Source organism: Lathamus discolor, chromosome Z (genome assembly GCF_037157495.1).
Source record: "Lathamus discolor isolate bLatDis1 chromosome Z, bLatDis1.hap1, whole genome shotgun sequence".
Lineage (NCBI taxonomy): Eukaryota > Metazoa > Chordata > Aves > Psittaciformes > Psittacidae > Lathamus > Lathamus discolor.
Window position 1 is genome coordinate 99,731,986 of NC_088909.1, and position 21,587 is coordinate 99,753,572.

General features: G+C 39.5%; 1 protein-coding gene across 1 annotated transcript in view; it reads left to right on the forward strand.

Moving 5' to 3' along the window:
• The first annotated feature begins 565 nt into the window (after nucleotides 1-565).
• MTMR12 (myotubularin related protein 12) overlaps nucleotides 566-21,587 on the forward strand; it is a 34,435-nt gene continuing 13,413 nt past the window's right edge. The window contains exons 1-9 of the mRNA XM_065662835.1: nucleotides 566-760; nucleotides 10,161-10,215; nucleotides 11,455-11,591; nucleotides 13,434-13,506; nucleotides 14,708-14,838; nucleotides 15,466-15,559; nucleotides 18,095-18,218; nucleotides 19,333-19,408; nucleotides 20,898-21,004. Of these exons, the coding sequence (XP_065518907.1) occupies nucleotides 701-760; nucleotides 10,161-10,215; nucleotides 11,455-11,591; nucleotides 13,434-13,506; nucleotides 14,708-14,838; nucleotides 15,466-15,559; nucleotides 18,095-18,218; nucleotides 19,333-19,408; nucleotides 20,898-21,004 (857 nt within the window). The 5' untranslated portion in view covers nucleotides 566-700. The remainder of the gene's footprint in view (nucleotides 761-10,160; nucleotides 10,216-11,454; nucleotides 11,592-13,433; nucleotides 13,507-14,707; nucleotides 14,839-15,465; nucleotides 15,560-18,094; nucleotides 18,219-19,332; nucleotides 19,409-20,897; nucleotides 21,005-21,587) is intronic.

A 21,587-nucleotide genomic window follows, 5' to 3' on the forward strand; every position in this document is an offset into this window, starting at 1 on the left:
CTTCCAGCCCTCGCAGCATCTCTGTGGCCTGCTCTGGACTCACTCAAGCAGGTTCATGTCCTTCCTGCTCTGCGCGTCCCAGAGCTGAACACAACGCCCGAGGCTGGGCCTCAGCAGAGGGGGAGAACCGCCTCCCTTGACCTGCCGCTCACTCCCGTTGCTGGTTTCCGGGACGCGCGCACACCGCTACCTCACGTTCCACCCCTGCACGGGCACGGGCACCTTCCCCCGGACCGGGACGCCGGAAGCCGCAGGTGCCACCGGGACTCCTGCACAGGGGCTCCCTGCAACGCCCGGATCCGCCGCTGCGCTGGGGCAGCGCGCTGACGGCACGGCCCCGCTGCGGCGGCCGCACCGAGAACAGCGCCCCCAGCGGCCGGGGCCGTGCCCCTGCCTGCCTGCCTGCCTTTCCTCCGGCCACCGCCCCGCCTCCTCCGGGCACTCCCGCTCTAGGCCAATAAGAGCAGAGCGCGGTATGACTGACAGCTACTCTGCCCAGTAAGAACGGGCGCGGCGGGGCGGTGGAGCCTAGAATGGCCGGCGGCCGCGGCGGAGCGGGCAGGCATTGGGCTGTGGGCGGGGTCAGTTGCGTGCGCCGGATGCCACCGCCCGCGCTGCTGTGGACCCCTGAGGAGGGACGCCGGGGAGCGGTGCCGGCGCTGCCGCGGGCTCCGGGCGCGGACGGGAGGCTACTGGAGCCATGTTGGGCAGCGGTGCCAGGGCGGCCAAGCCCTCCTTCGTGTCCTACATCAGCCCGGAGGTGCGGGGTTGGCGCGGCCGCCCTGTAGGAAGCGGGTGGCGGCGGCCCCTGAGGGGTGCCGGGAGGGAAGGGGCCGCGGGTGAGGAGAGGAGGGCGCGGAGCTGTCAGGCTGCCGCAGCCCCGGGGGGTCCTCCGTGCCCCGGCGGAGGTCCCGTCGGGGCCGCGGGAGCTGCCGTGAGCGGCCGGGCTGGGCGGGGGGAGCTGTCGGGTATGCAGCGGGAGTTTTCCGTGGGGAGTTGTGGAGAGCTGCCTGGGACGGGACGGGAATGTGGTTGGAGCAGGGCTGGTGTGAGCGTTGTTCGGTGTGCTGTTTCCCCAGGAGCGAGGGGGAAGCGTCTTGTTTCTCCGGAAAGCTTAAAAGATGTAGTCGGCAAGTCATGCGTAAGCTGGTTGTTTTTATGGTAGTTCACGTGAATAGTTTTGGTAAGCAGCGGCCACATGTCATCGTGACTGTTCTTCTTGTAAGGTGGCACTCTCCAAACCTGTTTTTCTTAATGTCCCTTAACATCCCTTCATGCCCGGTGTGTGCTCTGTGTAAAGTCCTCGTTTTCACTAAAGCCCTGCGTGTCTTTCTTTAACAGCTCGATGCTGAACTCTTGGCTGTGCATATCGTTCCCACTGTTCTTCCTGTTGTCCTTTCACTTATTTATTGAAACTTACATTGGCAGTTTGACTAAAGTGGTTTTGGACTCGATTTATTGAGGTCATGTTGTTAGCAGATGGTATTAGATCAGTATTGTTACTCAGTATTCCTTCGTTCTTATTCCTGGCGAACAGCTGTTTTCTAGGAAGACAAATCTGCATGAAAACTTGCCATTTGTGGGATTGCTTTTATCCCTTATTTGTAGTCTGTGTTAAACTGTTTCTTCTCAGTTGTTCAGTTCTCTTGACAGCCTCCTAATGAGGAGATTTTTGGCTATCTTGTTAACTAGTACAGTTTGTCACTGATAGGACCTTGGCGAGCCTGAGGCTTTTGTTTTTCACCAGGTCTGAAATAACAGTGTAGGGCTGTTATATCTGTAGTCAGCTATGTTGTTCAAAACTTATGTCCTTCGATAGCAACTCTGGTTTTATATGTTGTTCAGGCCTGGCGACTTGTTTCATTAGTTTACTTTAAAAGTTTTCTATCTTCCTTGTATTTCCCAGTGAAAATGGATGTAAATGATAGCTGCAAGTATTTCTGGAGTCAGCAAACAGTTCTGTGTGAAGTCAGTCTTTCACCTTAAGAAAGTACATTGGACAAGTATGCAAAAACGTATGTGCTCAAGGAACTTAATTTTGTGAAAGTAAGAACTTCTCTTGTTAGCCTTACTGAAAAGGACTTCACCATTTAAACAGGCTGGAGGATTAAAGCTTGCTGTAAAAAATGGCCAGTGGGAAAAGGTACAAGTCAAATATATGTGTAGTGCAGTAAGATACTGAATAATGGAGAACTTTAACTTGATTGTAACTTCAGTAATGTATCTCTTCAAATATGATCCTGATGGCTGCTGGAAGAATAAGAAAGGTATTTAATGCTGGAAGATGAAGCTCTTAGTGAAATGTCCTGATGCACTAGAGCTTGCAGTCATTCACTCTGTAGGTGTTCATGCTGCTTTTAACAGTCTCCTTTATACACTTAAATTTAAGAATTTCATGGACTCTTGCAGTATAAGCTTTGAAATATGGACCTGACTTCTACCACAGAATTGGTGTCTCTTGCACCTTCAAAAGCTAGGTGAAACTGAGGGCTGATGACAGTAACAAGTAAAGCATGTTTAAGTCTTTCCTCTGTTGGGTGTTGTTCTCTTTTCAACAGCCTATGACTGCCTTAATGGGATGGTTACAGAAAGCTGAAGACTAGTGGTTTTTATGAGGATTAAAAACAAAGCTTTACATGTGTGATGAAACCTGTGAGGCTCCTTGGGTATCTGGAAGAAGCATGTTGGTTAGATATCCTAAAATAAACAGAAGTGAGCATCTCTTAAGGAACTGTATTCTGTAGGCACCTAAGAAAAATAACTTTTTGAACACAAATTTCCTGCACATGTCAACTTTCCTGTAGTTGAGTTTAAAAATTTCAGCAAGACTAATAGAACAATGGAGATACTTATTGTGTTACATGGAATGTAGTCTGGTCAACCAGGAACTTTCCTTTCATCAAGATAGGGTAACTCCCAGCTGCTTCGGGAAGATTATAGGAGACAGGTGTGTTCAGTGTGATGCTTCCTCTATTAGACTCTGTAAGAATGTGAGAAACGGCAGTTCAGGAACATCATGAGCTTGAGGCTACACCTAAATAGCATCTGTGTTAGTGGTCAGTGAAATTATGTTTTATGGAGCCTTGCCTCAAATCTGTTTATAACTTCTGAGCTGCAGCAAGTTTTTCTCTGCAGTACAGAGCAACATTCCCCTGTTTCACTGTAGTCCCCTTTACTTCCAGATTCTTTGGGCTTGTCCTTGTTTGCTTGGAAAGTTGTTTGGGACCTTAAGCTGCTGCTTCTAGGTTAGTGGAACCCTAGAATGAGAAAAAGGATCAGGGAGAGCTGAGTTTTGTTCTAGCCCCATCTTCTGTTCATCGCCAGATACCTGAGGGACACACTAGGTAATGCTCAGAAAAATAAAACCAAGTTAGCTTCAAGCTGCTGTTAGGGTTTGTTTGATTATGAGAAGAAACAGGAACCCTATATAGTATAGGCAAGATGGAAGTAAGGAGTGAATGGAAAATGCTGTTTGTTAAAGGAACAGAAGTAATTTCTGCTGTGAAACACCAGAATGTCTGGAAAAGCAGTGTTTTTGACATCTCACTAAATAGAACCTAGTTATGCTCTGTTACATGGAACCACAGATCAATCAGTGGTCTGTTGAGAGCAAGACTGTAGGATGTTGATATTAATGACACACTTCCGCTCAGGACAGACTTGGCTACCCTGCAGGAAGTGGGGTGAATGCTAGGGTAGAAAGTCAATGTTTTGACATGTGTGATCACAGACTAGGGGTATTTGTCTGTGGAGACATAGAAACAAGAACCAGTGAATTACTTCATGATTTCTAACTCTTAACATTTCAAAACAGAAAGTATTTACAAGGCAAACAAGCTGGATGATATTTTCCTTAAAATTTTTTGAGTAAAATATAGATATTAAACTTGATTTGAAGATTAATGCTACTTTGTGCATGCATCCTTAAAAGTTAAATCCTTCATGTTAATTCTTATAGGATGTTAGTTCTTGTATTATTAATAAATAAAATTAATAAATTAAAAAATTAATTAATATTAATTAATAAAAATTAATAAAAGTTTTTTCTGCTTCATGCTGCTTGTCCCTGAAACCTGGAGTACACCTCATGCTGCTGAGTTGTGAGGGTAACTTTCATACCTCTTGTGCTTTGTCTCTTAAACCGGGTATTGCTGTTGGCTCATAACCTTTGTGAATTCTTGCTTGTGAATCTTGGTGTTGTGTGTTCTGTAGTGATCACTTTTAAAATGGGATTTTGCCCCTCCTAAATCGGAGTGGTGGAACTGAAGGATGATATAAGGAATAGGAGTTACCAGGGCAGACAGCTGGGCTCAGGACTGACATGGGGGAAACTGGGCATTGATGTCAGAGGAGATGGACAGTACAATGTGAGGAAAGAGGAAAGGGTGAAAGATGAAACAGACGTGGAAAACATGTGCTATGATCTAACAGACTATTGGATAATGGAGCTGTGAAAGGAAGGAAAACAGAGGTTATTTTTAGTACTTTAATAAAAGTGTAGTAAGTATCTCCTCTGGGTTGTATGAAACAACATCGGGTTAGGCTTGTTTGACCAAGACAGAATCTTTCAGAACATATGAAGACTGTATTGTGGTTTGTTTCTGAATACAAACTGTATGCTAGGCATGCACACAGGTATTTCCTCTTTTGCATGAAATTCCAGTGGAACTGTTAGACAGAAGTTTTATTTATTGTACTCATCAGTACTTCATTTGCTTGTAGGAGCACCACAACCAACTTGCAAAGATTTCAGTCTACAGTTTGACTTTTACAACAGACAAAGATAAATGTATAGTTAAGAAAGCTGTCTCAGACCTCTGTTGCCTTTCAGTGAAGTATACTTAAAAAAGACATGAATGTTCACGGTATGCTCACCATGGTGTAGAGCTTTCCTGTGCAGAGATTTCTTGTGGAAAACTGTAACAACATTAAAATAGCCTGTGTTCTCATAGCACTGCTGTTTGCTGTCAGCCTTGAAAGAATGTGTTTCAGACAGCACTCTTGATATGAGGAAGAGATAACTTGTTCCTTCATTACTTGAATCTAATAAGCAATGTTTTCTTTCCCCTGTATGTTTACTAAAAATCTGGTTTTTATTGTTGGAATTACCTCTAGCACAAATGTCCAGCTATGACTAAGTGATGAGGTGGGTTCAGAGTTTACAGCATATGGCTTGCTGCAGCAGACTGTATCCATGGGCTCCCTGACGAGAGTGGTGAGCAACACCCAGCATCAATAGGCTAGATACATCTTCTGTAATACTGATTTAAAAAAAAAAAATCCTCTGAAAAGATCTGGATTTGGCATCCATGTTTTCCACTTTTTACTCATTTTCTGGCTACTGTTGTTTACCTCCCTGTGGAGTGGGAGGTGAGAAGTTGCTCTCAATTGTGGTAAGGCTCTAGGACAAAAAACAGGACTCATTTGGGATCCCTCTCCTGCCCTAACTTTCAAGACCCTATTAGTATAGCTTAACTGCTACTTGACTTGACTGCATTTAACTTCATGACATTTCACAAATGGTGGCTCTCTAAGGCTTCAGCAACTGGGGAAGGCAAGTCTCCCTAGACAGACTTGGGGAATATATTTTAGCCCCTCTAAATATATTTTTGGGGTAGAGCTGAATGTAGTCTTTGGGTATTGCGAACTGTGCAGTTATTCCCTATACTCAGGTAAAAGTCAAGAAGAAGAGGTTTTCCTTTAGGAAAACAGTGCCTATATTGAACCAGAGGTCTGCAAGAAACATGGTGTCTCCCTTCCCTGGAAATTGCAGGTTTCATAGTGCAATCAGCTGACATTCATAGAATCCTAGCATGGTTTGGGTTGGAAGGGACTGTAAAGTTCATCCAGTTCCAGCCTTCTGCCATGGATATAGACACCTTCCACAAGACCAGGTTGTTCCAAGCCCCGTCCAACCCCATCCAACCTGGCCTTCAACACAGCCAGGGATGAGGCAGCCACAACTTCTCTGAGCAGCCTGTGCCAGGGCTTCACCACCCTTCACGATAAAGAACTTCCTAATATTTAACCTAAATCTCCCCTCTTTCAGTTTAAAGCCATTCTCCCTTGTCTGTCCCTACAGACTCTTGTAAGAAGTCCCTCTCCAGTTTCTTGTAGCCCCTTCAGGCATTGGAAGCTGCTTTAAGGTCTCCCTGGAGCCTTCTCCAGGCTGAACAAGCCAAACTCTCTCCATTTATCTCCTTATCCAGAGGTACTCCAGCTCTCACAGCATCTTCATGCCTCTTCTGGACTCAGGCAGGCAGGTTCATACCTTTCTTGGGTCCCCAGAACTGAGTGTAGTACTCCAGGTGATATATCATGAGAGCAGAGTAGAGTTGGTTTGAACTAACAAGAAGAATGGTGCATTATGAAATAGTATGGTGTGACACATCATCAGCCTGCAATTTTGGTATGATTTGGTACTCTGTACTGTTACAATTGATAATAATGGGGTGTTACTGTATTGCCTACTACTGTTTGACAGCCTGTAAATAGGGATGTAGAATAAGATAAGTGCACAACTGCGAAGCATTTCTGAGAAAGAAGTTTTATAAAACCTTCGGCAAAGTTGAGGTCTTTCTTTCTGTAACTTCAGAGGCAATCCAAAATCCAAATTTTCCTCATTTGTGTGGTGTACTATTCGTATCTGCTTTTAGCTGGTAGTGGTGCTTCCTGTGTTGTATCTTCAGTAAGAAGTGTCAAGAAGCTGCTTGAGGCATTCAGAAGAGGGAAGCTACAGATGAAGAACTATCTAGAGGTGTGTGTGGCTTTTGGTTGGTCACACATGGAAAGTGCTTGCATGCTTAACTTCAACAAATGGTCAGAAGGTGACCTTTCCTGAGGTCTGAGTAGATTTAATGGCTTGTGGAAAGGGACAGACTTGCTTCTGCTGCTTCCCTTTCTTTTGTTTCTGTGCTCATCTGACCTGTTGATGAGCCAATTCTGCTAACAATAGGCAGTAACAACAAAACCAAATGTAGCACAAGGACAGATTTTCCAGCTGATCTTACAAATAGAATTACCTCACCATGTAGTCAGACAAACCCAGGGATAAAAGGGGTGGGTGAGTGAGTATGAACTGTGTGGCTGAATAAAGGAGTGTTGAGGAGGACGCATTTTAGTGTCTGCAGGCTCTTAAAGTAATCCGAAGATCTGTGTTACCCCCAAACTGAAATCTATTAGAACAATAAGGTTGAAATACAGTGGAAATGTTAGCTAAGTTTATGAGTTTCCACATAGCTTGCACTGAATCAGGGCGAGTTAACAACTTTTCCTCATGGAGGTCTTTGCCTTCTTTTTTTGAAAGAGCAAATGCAAAATGTAACAGTGACATTAGTAGAATTTAATGTATTTTAGTATCTTCCCTTGGAAAATGAGCAGCATGGATTCTTCATGGCTCACATTCTAGCTATTCAAAGTGCATATATGAGAGTTGTATTTAAAATATGGTTTCATTACAGGAACATAAATGCTGACTTTCAAAACAGACGTATTCTGGAGTCTTGGCTTTTGGAAGCTGTCGGATGTTATAGGAATTATGTGTATAGTAAGCACTTCAAGGTCTGTGGGATTTTGTCAACACAGAGTGAAACTGGATATTACAAGCTGATCTGTGTTTGACTGAGGTCTCTATGCTGCTGCTATGGGATATAATTAAAGTTCTAATTCCTTTCAGAAGATAACCGATTTAGCTTGTAACCAAAACCCAAACCACTTGTTCAAAATCATTTGCCTCTGTGATATCAGCTATAAAAGCTTCTTTGTATTTTAGCAAATGGGTGTAAGCTCAAAGAACTTACTTGGAGTAATTTTTTTTTTCTCAGGTCTTATCTACCAACACTGCATAAACTGGTACTCATGGCAATAAGTACAAACATTCAAGCAGTATGTACACATAAGCAGTAGTTACTACATGCCCTATATCTTCTGAAATGAAAGTTACTGGTAAAGCACCTAGTTAGTATACTGCTTTACTGTTCTCTAGCAGTGATTGTTGGCATATGGTTTGTGAGCAAATAGTATTGCATTTAGTCGCACAAAAAATAGTGATAGTAGAAGGCATACTAATAAAAGCACTAGTAAACCCAGTTTAGCTTAGAGCTTTGGTTTTACTTAGAGCTACCAGTGGTGAAGAGGCACAGTGGTAAACCTGAACGTATTTCTTTGAAGGCAGCAGTACTGAGCATGAATGGTGTTTGCATAGTAGTTTATTTAGCTGCCAAGCATGAACTTTGATTAAAATTCACAATATTCAGACTTTGAAGTCCAAGGAAGTAAATTGTGTTGGTTTCTGCATTAGCTGCCAGCTGTAGTTACAGATTTCTTTCTTAACACTACCCCCTCTTTTACAGATTTCTTTCTTCACACTACCCCCTCTTTCATTTTATAACCTTTGCCTCTTTTCAACCTGTCTTGAATGTTTCTGCTGTTCTCCTGACGTGGTTTCTGAGACAAGGGGTGTCACAAAATCACAAAATGGAATATATAAACCTTTAGAATTAGTTTTAAGTAATGTTAGGTTTGATGGCTTTGTAACAGTAGCAATGGAAAATTACTGAGGTGCATGATACGTAGAAAAAAAATAGAGTACAGCTGGAGAACATACTGAGAATTCTTGTACAAGATGAATCGTTATAGTTTACATAGTTTTAAGAAAAACAGTCTAGAAGAACAGGACACAGGGATAAGGAGTATCTGGGAATGGCAGGTGTCCACGATGGGCTACAGTTAAACCAACTGACAAGTAGGAGGACAGGAGGATTATTATGTCTCTGGTGCTAATGAACCAATTAAGCTGGTATAAGCATCTACTGTGTGTGCTTCAAAGGCTGCCAGAAGTGATGAAGATTGTTGGAAGAAGTACAAGACCCTCAGAGACCACCACCACAATTCTGTACGCATGCGGGGAACTTTCTGGAAAATGATGTAATGTATGTATGCCCAGGGACTATATAAGGATGGCTTGTGTAGCAATAGAGAGATGCACGTTAGGAGGAGCTATCCCCCGCATCTCCCAGTGCTGCAATGAAGAATACCTGCTTGTCAGCTTGAAAACTTTATTGGCAAGTTTGTTCCTTTAGTTTTCTCCAAATCATTTCCTGGTGGTTTTAGTTTTGCTGTGCAGCCTGGAAGCTTTGTTTTGGGTCTTCTGAGGGATGGAGAGCGCATGTTTATATGAACGGTAAAGCGTGATTATTTTTGTGCTCACAAGAGCCTTTGTTTCTTTGTATTTAATCCAGCAAACCTGTTTTGCTTATGTCTCCTTTCTTACCTTGATTTGCAATATCTGACTCTCAGTGTTGATGGCAAACTAAAATTACTGTGCTTTCTGCTGTGGTCCCAAGGAGGCTTCCAGTTAACTATTAGTTTTCCAGAATGACTTCAATGTGTGTAAAGTCATTACTAGACTTGGAGAAGGAAGTTCTGAACTGGTTGAGCAGGAAGATGTAGCATGTCGTTTAGTTTAATAATCTTTCAGCTGGAGATTTTAGCTCAACTATCAGTGCCTTATGACTAGAATAAGTGGTACTGAGAACTTAGGTTTGTTTTGTGGAATTTGTGTCCAAACTAAAGGATATCCTGTGGCTGGTTTTACCTCCTGACTCTGAGATTCTGAAATACCTTTCCCTATAATCTTGGTAACTTCTGTATAATCTAGTAATTTTTGTACTTTGACTGCAATAATATATGTAAGAAAATAAAAACAGATAGTGAAAGATGAAGCTTGAAAAACTGTGAAGAATACCTTGGAAACAAATATTTAGTGTGGAAAAGCTTATGAACAAACTCTGGGAGATGGTGTTGTAATACTAAGTTTATGCTTTTTTATGTGTGCTGAGAGAATTTAAGAATTATTGGGAATGCTTTATTTCTGTCAGTTACTCATACACATAATGCATTTCTTTTTTTATGTGCACAGCTGCATGTAACTGACACTGTGGGTATTAAACCACTGACTTAATTGTTTAGGTAGTAGTCTACTGGCCTGTAGTGGAAGGAACACATTGCAAAATTATTTCCTTAATTTCGGAAGTTTTTCCTTTGTTTTAGTTTGCTAAGTTTCTAGAATATGAGTAATTTAAGCAGGAAGATGTTGTTACGTACAGCATGTGTTGAAGGTATAATCTTTGCAAAGTAATAGTTACTTTTTCTCTCTTTAGGAAGTACACATAAAGGAACCCATAGAAAAAGAAGTAAATCCTCACTTATTACCAGGTAACTGCTGTATATTGTATTATTAGAATTAAAGAATAAAAAAATTAGTCATGTAAACAGTATTTAAATATGTCAATGTCTGAAGCAAAACACTTAAGTGACATCAGTGTCTCAGGTAGTAAAATAGAAGGTTTGGTGTAACATGGGTTACACCATAGGGTGGTGTTTCAATGTGAGTTGAAACACATGAGTTAAAATGTTTCAAGTATCTATATCTGCGCAGATGTTGAAAAACTCTATAGATTTGAATGTCTGAGTATAGCATTTTCAAGTAAGTTGCGTATGGAGAACTGGCTATATTTCAGTTAGCCCTGTTCTTAGAAGATAAATTTGGGTGGTTTTGTGTTGGGGTGTTTTTGAATACTGAAGGCCAGTAACTAGTGGAAACTTACTTTCTAGCTGCTTTGCTTCTACTATGAGTTACTTAAACTTTTTGATGCCTCATTCACTGTTTTTTGTTTTGGTTTTTCTTTTTTTCTAATTTACAATTCTTTCTTTTAAAAAATGTTTTCAAAGATCAGGAAAGATGATGTTACTAAGATAAAATACAAGTAAAAGTTTAGAACAAGCTAGTATTGTTATGTTGTTTGTTTTGTTTTGTAATAGGAAAGACCAAGAGACTGTCTGATTATACCTCCTAGAATCTGGTTTTAATTTCTTAAAATTGAAGTTCACTTCCTGTTAACTTAAAGACTAAAACTGCAGACTTGTGTTTGAAAAATTTAAAATAGCCCTGGGACCTGTAAAGTAAGCAATATCTCCAGTCAAAGCTATGAAAAACTAACTGTGATAAAGTTGTAATAATAAAATCAAACGTTTCAGCATTTTTAGAGCTTAACAGTAAGGAAAAATGGAACAGTTCTAAACTTGTTTAACTGTGTAAACTCCTTTTGGTGGGATTTGGGTTTTTTTGAGTACACACTCATATGGCTGGTCTTTGCAACTCCATGTGTTGCTCTCCTGCCACTTAGAGCAGTCCATGGTAGAGGTATTTCTGGTTACAGAACTAAGTGCTTGCAGTTCAACAGCATTCAGTCCATCTTGAGTAATACTAATAACCTGGAAGGCTTTCAAGGTACAGATGCCAAGAGCTGTCTCTTAATCTTTTTGTGTAACAGCAATGGAATATTTTCTCGTATGAGAAGCTGTGAGGAAGTTAGTGCTGAATTTAAGATAACAGTTTAAATAATTCAATTATAAATGTCAGTTATGTTTCAAGTCAGTGTTTCTTTTGTACAGGCGAACTGCTGCTTTGTGAGGCAAGCACAGTATATAAATATATACAAGAAGATGGTTCAAACCGAGGCACCTATGGGAAACTGGTGTGCACAAACTTCAAGATTGCTTTCCTTGATGATTCTGCTTCAGATGATAATGTAGGAAAACAAGTCTTCTCATTATGACCAAACAGGCTCTGAAGACGTGTAGTATCTCTAAATATTCCTTATATAAGGATACAGAATGAACATAGCTTTTTAAAACAGTTTTAATGGGTACAGATTAATTTTAATGGTCTGCATCTGCTTGATCTATGCAGATCCTTCCTCAAACTATAATGACTAAGTAAAAACGGTGCAAGCCTGTATTAGACATATTTTATATAACTCTTTGTATCTTATGCATTGGTAATTTTGTGAAGATTAAGTTAAAAGAATGAATTGTTTTGAAAAGTAACTGTTTAAACCTGGTTTCTGATTGCTTGTCTAGCACAAATTGCGGAAGTGTGAATGTTGTACAATGTGTCTGAATTCAGGCTACATCTGCAGAACCATTTCAGGGCTACACAAGACTCCCTAAACTCTTACTCAGTGGAAGTGTTCTATTTAACTGGCTACATCTGCAGAACCATTTCAGGGCTACACAAGACTCCATAAACTCTTACTCAGTGGAAGTGTTCTATTTAACTGTTTGTGTGGCTCAGTAAAGCTCTGAATTATTCCATCCAAAGTCAGGGGTTGACTGCAAAAATTTAAAAATCAGACACTGTTGAGGTGTCAAACATTAAAAAAGTTAAAAAGTTGCCAAGTCTTGTGAGGTAGATGTTGTTTCGTTTAGGTGCTGAAAGAGGGCTGTCAAAGGGGACTGGTAATACCACACTTTTTTTTGATGTACTTAAGTAGCTGAAACAGTTTGGTCCATTTAGGTGGTAAAAGTGAAGGAAAGCCTAGTATATGGCTCTCAAGTTCGAGATGATCTTGACAGTGAAGAAGAAAGTGATTTGATTGTAGCGGGAAGTTTCTTGAGGTAAAATTTCAGGGAGATTAAATGTTACACTAAGGCTTCTGCACCCAAATACAGATTTTTGGACCTGCAGAGCCCTTTCCATAGATCACATGAGATTTGTGCTAAAGTCGATTGTAAAGTTGACCATGGTAATTTCTGCTCCATCACTAATTTTAAATCTTGGGTTTATAGCATGTTAAGTCAACTATATTTCACTTAACAGAAGTTCAGTATTAGCTATCTGATTCAGAGTACTACAGATGTGGAAATATCTTGAATGTGGTTAACTCTGTCCACACTGTCTTCAGGTAAAATGTAATTTGCTGATGTAGTGTACATCAGTTTCTGGTAATAATACATATATAACAATAATAGGTAACGTAACAATGTTTAATTGTGGCATCACTCAAATGTCATTTTTAAACTCCGAACTCATGGAATTCTAAAAGTGAGTGGAGCCCCAAATCATTTAGTTTGCCAAAACAGTAGATAAAATAATTTACCCAGTCATAAATCTGGCTGTTATGGTATGATATTCTTGGGATACTTGTTCTTTGAAGAGATTTTCTATTTCCTGCCAGGTTCCCATAGCAAGGAAACTTTCCATAAAAGGGCTTGGATTACATCAAGTTACTTTATTTCCTGTTTACTGCTGTGATTCTAGTTTGAAAAGCAACTCTCAATAGAAATTTATGCTTTGAAGCTATTTGAAAAGTAAAACTCTATCTACATTTCAGCATGGCTGAGATAGAACTGGATCTACAGTTTATAAACTATGCCTATGTGTAATCTGCATCTGTTGGTATTGTAACAACTGTTCTTCAGTGTTCTGCCTTAACAGCCTGTAAGATAAGTAGTTCTAACATTTAAAATACGTCATGCTTCATATAGCATGACATTTAAAATACGTCATGATTCAAATAGCTTCATGCACTTGTGTTAAGGTCCTACTGCTTAGTATTACGACATTTCTAAGAACTTTTTTCATGTTCTAGGAGCCGCAATTTAAGAATAAAATTGTAGGAGAAAATGACATAACCCTGCAATGTGTAGATCAAATCTATGGAGGTAAGTCAGCTTTCTCCTCTTGTTTTAACATGCCTCAGACTTGTAAGTGTCTTGTACTCTTGTGCTCTTTGCACATGTACTATGAGATTGGAAATCTGATAGAGTGGACACTGCAGGGACCAGGATTGGGTAGTCTAGTAAAGACAGATGCAGATACATTTGACAAAATGACAGATAAGAGATAAGAGATACAGAAGAACTGAGTCTTATCCCTAATGCTTCTTAAAGCTACATTTTCATTATCTTGTTGGGATAGACAAAGCAGTACCTTCAAAATACCATGCTTTGAAGAAGAGTGTACTGTGGAAAGTCTGATTAAGGTTGGTACACAAGGATCTTCCAGTGTGTTGACTAATCCTATAAGTATGGAGTTGTTCATTTCATTTGAGCAATAGCATTGCAGAGCAGTACAGATAGCAAATTCCCAAACAATGTTTTGTTTGTTTAAAGGAGCTCTGTTTTATGAGATTCATGGTGTCTTCAAAATAGCAAAGAAGATAGAAAATGAGGGTTTAATTTATAATTAAATTAGTGAACGTTTTGCAGTAGAGTTTACAGGTATGACGGTATTGCTAAAAAAGCTAAATGAGAATGGGGCTGACCTTAGACAGGTGTCAGAGTATTTAGAATATGTATGAATGGTGGTGTGGATTTGTGAAGGAGTGGTCTATGGGGAGACTGGTGAAAACTGGTTATAAGACACTGTATAATCTTGTTATACTGTGGCCTAGCTGGCAGCAGTTAAAGTTCTGAAATTATATATCCTCAAACAGAAGTGAACAAAGGGCTCTCCTGGGGACTTACGTTGTGGTGGCTTAAAAATAATTAAGTAGTTTTTAGGAACATGGAAAGATCTCAGTTTGACTTTCCTTTGGGCAGAACTAGTAAAATATGTTCTTTGTGCATCTCAAAACTTTGAACTTAACTATACAGTCAGGATGTGAACAGAAATAATCACTCAGCAGCTGGCTTGCTGGAAGTTTGTTTTCTACCTTGCAGGAAGTACCTTGACTTGGTTTAAGAAAAATAAAGTTAAGTATATTAGCACAGGAGCTTGTCAGTGTGTGTCACAGGGTGCTTTTTTTTACCTGTTAACACTTGGGCTTGAATTAGTTTCTTTCAAAATTTGAAGAGTCAAGCAGGGGTAACTTTATCAACAGATAATCTTTCTGGTATTTACTTAGACTTTTTAATCTTGCAGTTTATGATGAGAAAAAGAAACTTCTAACTGGACAACTGAGAAAATACCCAGAGAAGTTAATTATCTACTGTAAAGACCTTAGGGTATTTAATTTCTGTCTGAGATACACAAAAGAAGAGGAAGTGAAAAGAGTAAGTGTAGTAACTTAATTTTTCTTAAGCTTGGTGTTGAGCGTTTAGTTGTGGGGGTGAGGGAAGGATGAAATTCATAGAGATATCCATTAATGTGTTTTCTGATCATTCTCAATTGAGAGAGGAAAAAAAAAACTGATTTCTAGCTGACCTTCCTTATTAAAGATTGTTATGTATAGCAGCTAAAGATCAGATGCACTGGCTTATTGAAGAAAGTGGGAGTACTATATGAAATCAGCTCAGGCAAATTTGTGAAGCTGTTCTCTTTGTGGTATACAACCTTATTATTTCAGACTTCAGCATTTTTCATGTGAAAACAGTTTGTTTCCTGATAACCAGAGCTCTTTTGACAGGTTAATTTGAGCTCCAAACTAGGAGTCTACTGCCTGTATTTAAATAATGATAATTTTGGAAGTTAAACATGTATAATAATACTTGCTGTTAAGCCACATAGGTATAGTATCTTGCAGGCAACAGAGAAAGTTTTTTCTAAAAATCAGGTTTTAGCTGTTGGGAATAGAACCCATCGAACAATTTTGTTTAAAACTGGACTGGTAAAAAATGTGGGTTTTTTTATGTTGATAGTCTTGCTCTGGTTTTGAGTGCTAATTTTTGGTCCTTTCCTAGATTGTCAGTGGTATACTTCACCATAGCCAGACTCCTAAGCTGCTTAAACGCTTGTTTCTGTTCTCTTATGCTTCAGCTGCCCCAAAAAACACAGGTAAATGTTTTTTCTAGTTTTGATTTGTCTTTGTTGCATGCTGTTAGTTGCTTAAGCAGTCTGGGATGTTTAGTATCTGAGTCTGTGACTCTGCTCTGCTGGCAGATGGCCCTCAGAAGATTCATTTTTCTGTTTCTATACATTGTTAGATGTGTTGCAAAAATATCTTAATTTCTACTGTTGGTTTTTGTGTCGTTCAACATAGTTACACAGAAACTTTCCAAGCAAGAGTAGCATCACTGGATTGAAATCTTACATACGTGCAAATGCGTTTCATGTGCCTCTGACTGGAGTCAGAGCTTCTTTCTCAGGAAATATTTTGCTTATTTTATCAGTGTGCTTTTTTTCATACAGTTGAAGTGAACCAAATGTCTTGCTCTTAATTCTTAAATTATTACGTTTTCAGTGGCATCTGACAAAGTATTTCCCTTTTTGCTCTTATTTGCAAGTGATCTGCTTCTCCTAGGCAACTGCAAAAAAAAGCACATAGGTTTGCATAGCAAGATTTCGTTAGACATTTGACTTCCTCTTATAGCTAACTTATTACATAATCTTCCCACTTGATCAATCTTGGCTGAGCAGTATAGTAAGCTGCAAAATTCAAGAGAAAAAGTTGTCAGTGCACTTTCTATCATTTCAAAATTCAGACTTCAACTGAGGTAATAGCAATATGTTAAATTAAGAACCCGTTTCGTATTCACCGGGAACACCTATTCTTTCACAAAGGGAAGTTTTGATGTACCCAAATTATTAATCAGACATTTATCAAAATATGTCAAGAGATTACAGAACCTTTGATGTTAAAATAAATGTGTGGAGATCATATAGTCATGTTCCTGTCCATCTGCACCTCTTTAGGGTAGGTTTAACTGTGGCAAACTTGCCAAGACATGTTCAGGTGAGTTTTGAACACCTCCAAGGATGGAGACTCCACGACATTTCCAGACAGCCTGTTTCATTATTTGACTGTCCTCACAGTGAGAAAGCTTATGTGTAAATAGGATTTGCTGTACTTCAGCTTGTGCACAATGCCTCTTGTCATGTCACTGAGTACCGCTGAATCTAGATCAATCTTCTTTATTCTCCTCCCCTGCTTACACCCCCAGTCAGGTGTTTATACACACTGAAAATATTTCTTGGCCCTCTGTGTCCTTGCTAAGCCTTCTCTCCTCCAGGTTGAATGATCATAGGTCTCAGTCTTTCCTCATATCAGGTGCTTCCAGCCCTTTGATGATGATAATGGGCTTACTCTGTACTTGGTCCAGCAAAGCCTGTGCCTGTCTTGTACTGGGGAGCCCAGCCCTGGACACAGCACTTCAGGCAAGGTCTCACCAGCACTTATCTGAGAACAACAATCACCTCATTCAACCTGTAGGCAATAGTTTTCCTAATGCAGCCCAAGAATTCATTGTCTGCCTTTGCTGCATGGGCATATTGCTGGCTCAGGTAATTCTTGCAGCCTTCATCTGTAACTGGTTTTCAATTTGAACTGCAAACATTGGAAAGACTGTAAGCTTTTCCAGGTATAGAGTAAGTAAATGTGAGAGAAGCCTAGTCTTAATGGCATTGAAGTGTTGTGCCAAAATTCTTTCATATTTTAATAACTATCTTCAATAATAATTGCCTAGTATCAGTCTTTATAAAGTTGTTACAGGACAAACCAAGTAGATTTTAGAAATTGGGGCTTATACCTTTTAAGGCCTGATACTCTTAAAATCTTAAGTTGTCCCTAAGAGCTCATTAATAATACTTGGTTTCCAGCTATGAATTTTTCATCTACTGTATCTTGTTGAGGTGGAAAGTTTCAACTTGCCGTTGTACCTTTTGTGGAAATTCTAGCTCTGTTTGGTATTTCCGTGTTAGCTGATGTTGCAGGAAACTTAATTATGATGGGTGTCTAAAACAATTGCACTTACTCCATAAATTATATGGCTATTATACAAGATCTGAGGCTAAATCAACCTGCTGTTGTAATTCTTGCTGAGATGGCTAAATAGAAATACAGAAATTCTCAGCTGAAATGATTGAGACTTAAATTGCTGTAGTCTATTTTCTTCTCTTATCAAGTGCCTGAAATGTTCTATTCAGTGCAAAATTCCTATCCATGATAAAAGAATGAACTTTAAATGAAATGCAATACCTGAATTGCAGAAGGGCTTTTGGTATGATTACTAATTCTACATTCAAGTCTATGTTATTAGATGCCAGTCAGCTGCACTAATATACAGTGGCATTTGCTGCTCAGCATCCTGGGTTTTAGGCTGGAAATGAGGACAGCCTCAACTGTTTCAAAGTTCTCTAATAGCAGTAGGAGAAACTGTTCCTGAACTTTTTATTTAAAGTGGTATTTGACAGAAAGATAAGCTGTTAAAGATCAGACAGAAGCAGTGTGTTATACAAAGGCATTTTGACTTGGCTTTCTGTACATAAGAAGTCTTGCTTGCTTACCTTAATGAAACTAACTACTTGATATAGGAATGTTTTCATTTTAGAGCTCCTGATAGTCTGCAAAGTTAACATTATTATGTCTGATAGATGGAAGAAACCAAACTGTAATGTTTGATACTCTTGAGGACTGGCGTGATGAGTTGGAGAGGACCAAAGGGAATGTGAAATACAAAGTAGTGGCTACCAATGAAGGCTACAGAGTCTCTGAAAAGTAAGCTTGCCCTGGTTAATTGTGAGCTTTGGATATAAGTCTCATTAAGATTTGCAAAAATCAGTGCTACCTTTGAGCATTATACAATTGTTTAGGGGTTTTTTTCTTTTAGGATCTGGTTTCCATTTTGGTTTATGGGATACTTTTGATTTGGGACCTGAGGAGATGATCTTACACAATCCCTCTTCCAGTAGGGTTAACTTCAACATCAGGTCAGGCTACTCAGGAATAGAAAGTATGTAGGTCTGGTACCTACGCTTCTGTCCTACTTACTGGTTAGGATGACATTTTCTCAGTCATGTACCTTTACTCTGGTAAAATTGTAAGTTAGATGCACTTGAGATTTTCCGTTTTAGCTGTGGGGAAAAAATGGTTTAAAGCATGTCTGCAGAATGTGCTGGTGGAAGTTAAGTTGTATTGCCTTTAGTAGAAGGTTAGAGATGTTACTTAGCTGAACTGGTAGAAGCATACATCTGTTGGTGAACCTATTAGGATGTGTACAAGGCTTTGTGTACTCCTGTTTAATAGTCCAATCCTGAAAGGCTACAAAGACCTTGGAAATAAAGACCAATTTTCAATGGAGTCTTAAATATTTATTCTAGAGCTGTCTTGAGAGACCCTGGCTGAGGTTAAGTACTTATCTTTGTTTCTTTTTTTGGGCCTTGAACATTAATAGTGTTGGTTGATATTGGAAATTCGTAATAAAATTACATTCTTTTAATTGTGATGTGAATGGCTTAGAAGGCATGGAAACAGAACTAGTTCTCTAATACTAAAAAGGAATCTTTTTGAAAAACCAAGTGAGAGAACTGAGGTGGTATTAACAACCAATGTTACAATTAAATGTAGGACTTAATTGCAGGCTTGGAAAGACTGCAATTAAGCAGGTAATGTTGCAGTGAAAATAATGAAGAGCTCAGGATTGGAAGAAACCTTATCCAGCTGAAAGTAAAGGGAGGGTGTTGAGGACAATATAATTATATTGTAGGAAAGATTATTGTAGCAGTAAGGTGAATATATAATTAATGTGGGCTAGAACACTCATCAGTGAAATGAACTTTGAGGTTGTTCTTTGTTGAGTTCTAAAGTGCAAAAATCTTCTCTGTTATCTTAGGCTACCTTTGTATTTTGTTGTTCCCATATGTGTTTCTGAAGAGAGTATCTTGAAGTATGAAGGCAGAGGCATTCCTGTAAGTATATATGTGTGGCTGAGGGTAAGAAATCTTATTCAGAAGACAAAATTCCAACTAGCATTTTGGATATTAGTGCATATTATTTTCAAACTTGTTTTTTATAGCTCATACATACACCTAGTCATCTATAGAAGGGGAAACAGATGGTGGAAGAAGTACTCAAAGTAGTCTGTATTCTCTTAAGCGGTACAAAACAAAACATATATATGGTTCACAGTGTATGTTTACTTATCAGATGTCTGATGTCCTGTAGTCTACATATACTAGTAGTCTTTCTATCCATCAGCCTGTTTTTCATTAGAGTGATTACTGATTGGCATCTAGCTGGGGCAGGATGTAGGGCTTCAAATGCTGTTTGAATACTGAGGTGGAGACCATGCATGTACAGGTAGAGCTGAGTACTTCTAGTTACATAGCTTGGGTGATGATAAGTACTGTGGCTGTGATGATGCATCACTTTTTCAAAGCCAAGTAGCCTAACTGAAAAACTAGCTCTACCAGTTTCAACAGAAAATTAAGTCAAATATATTGTTTTGCACCTCATAGCAGACTGGCTTTGCCTTTCTGCCTTGTACCAGAGTTCAAGAATCAGTAAAGCAGAGTAGATAGAAACAAGGAGCAAAGTAACTTCACTTATGAGGGCTTACATTAGTTGTGGCATGTCCATCAAATTTGACAAGGAAAACAACATTCTCTTCATGCTTTTAAATTCATTGGCCCATGGAGTAGATAGTGCTGTACTGTCCTGCCTAAGGTGTCCTTTCAGATAGTGAAACTCAAAACAGTTTGATTCACTTGTTCTCAGTAGTCAACCAGGCAAATTACAGCAGCTGTCACACAGAAATGGAAGTGATTCTTTAACTGCATCTTGCATTCATGGGATCATAAAGTAGTGTGGGCTGGAAGGGACCTTTAAAGGCTGTCTAGTAATACCTGTAGCTATGCAGTCTTATTCAGTTGTAAAAAGTTCAATGTCTTATCTCCTGTGCCTGGGTGACCCCTTATGCATGACTCATGTGGAAAAGCATGACAGTGTATTTGTTATGAGTTATCTCAAGGCTGAACTATAAGAAAAACACAACTAGATCTACATGGAGAAACTGATGGCTGAGTTAGGCCATAGCAAGATGGCTTTTGGAAATATCTTTCACATAATTTGGCCATAAATGTTGTGACCAATTTTGTTTTTTTTTCCTATGAGAATAGTAGAGGAAGTAATGTTCTGCTATAATCTGACACTGTATATTTACCTGTTCATGTGTAAAGCTTAACTTGAAACTTGCAAGTGATAACACCATACTGAGCCATGCCTGTATTGAGGCATGGTGCAGATGTAAAGTTTGCTTCTATTGATGAGTTCACTGAATACACCAAAAATTCAATGAAACACAGCATAGAAAAATTTCTTGTCATCACTTGTCACTTAAAAATGCTTTGTACAGAACAGTTTACCAATTTACACCACCTGGTCAATGTTTTTCTGCAGATTTGGTGTTGGTCTTGCCATAATGGTGCTGCTCTTCTCAAAATGTCTGCATTTCCCAAAGAACAGGATGACATCGCTTCACAAACACAAAAAGCCTTCTTGGATGGGTCAGTAATAGCTATTCTGTCCACAACACTTTGCTTGGTATGGACCTTGCTTCTCTTTTTCCATATATGCTATATCTTTAAGCTTGCACGCATCAGGAATCAAGTTCTAAATGTAAAAGTAGTTTTCTATAGTGGAATGGGTTTAATCGCTTGGCCTAACAGCATCTATCAGTTGTGCAGGACTGTAACATCACTGATGGCTTTGTGGAAACACACATCAGATGAATATGTGTACAAACTGTGGCGTCTTATTAGGTAAAGCAGCACCAAAGCCTGTAGTTCTTCAGTACAGCTAGTGTATCATTAGCTGATGGGCTCAATTGTGTCTGCAAATAAGAGAAGTGTAGACCCCATCTCTAAACATGGATTTGCAAGCTGAGTTTTAAGTTTTTCTGAACTCTGCTGTCTTATGAGAACTAGATTCATGTTCTTAAATAAGCTTAAAGTGACCTAAAATGGCTGAGACAATCTAACAGCTCACTGCTGCTACTTTAAATGTGATGACAGACAGCAGTTTGATTCAGCTGAGGTAGTGAGCTGAATTAGCTCAGCAGTTTGAGAAATGCCAAAGTTAACATAAGGG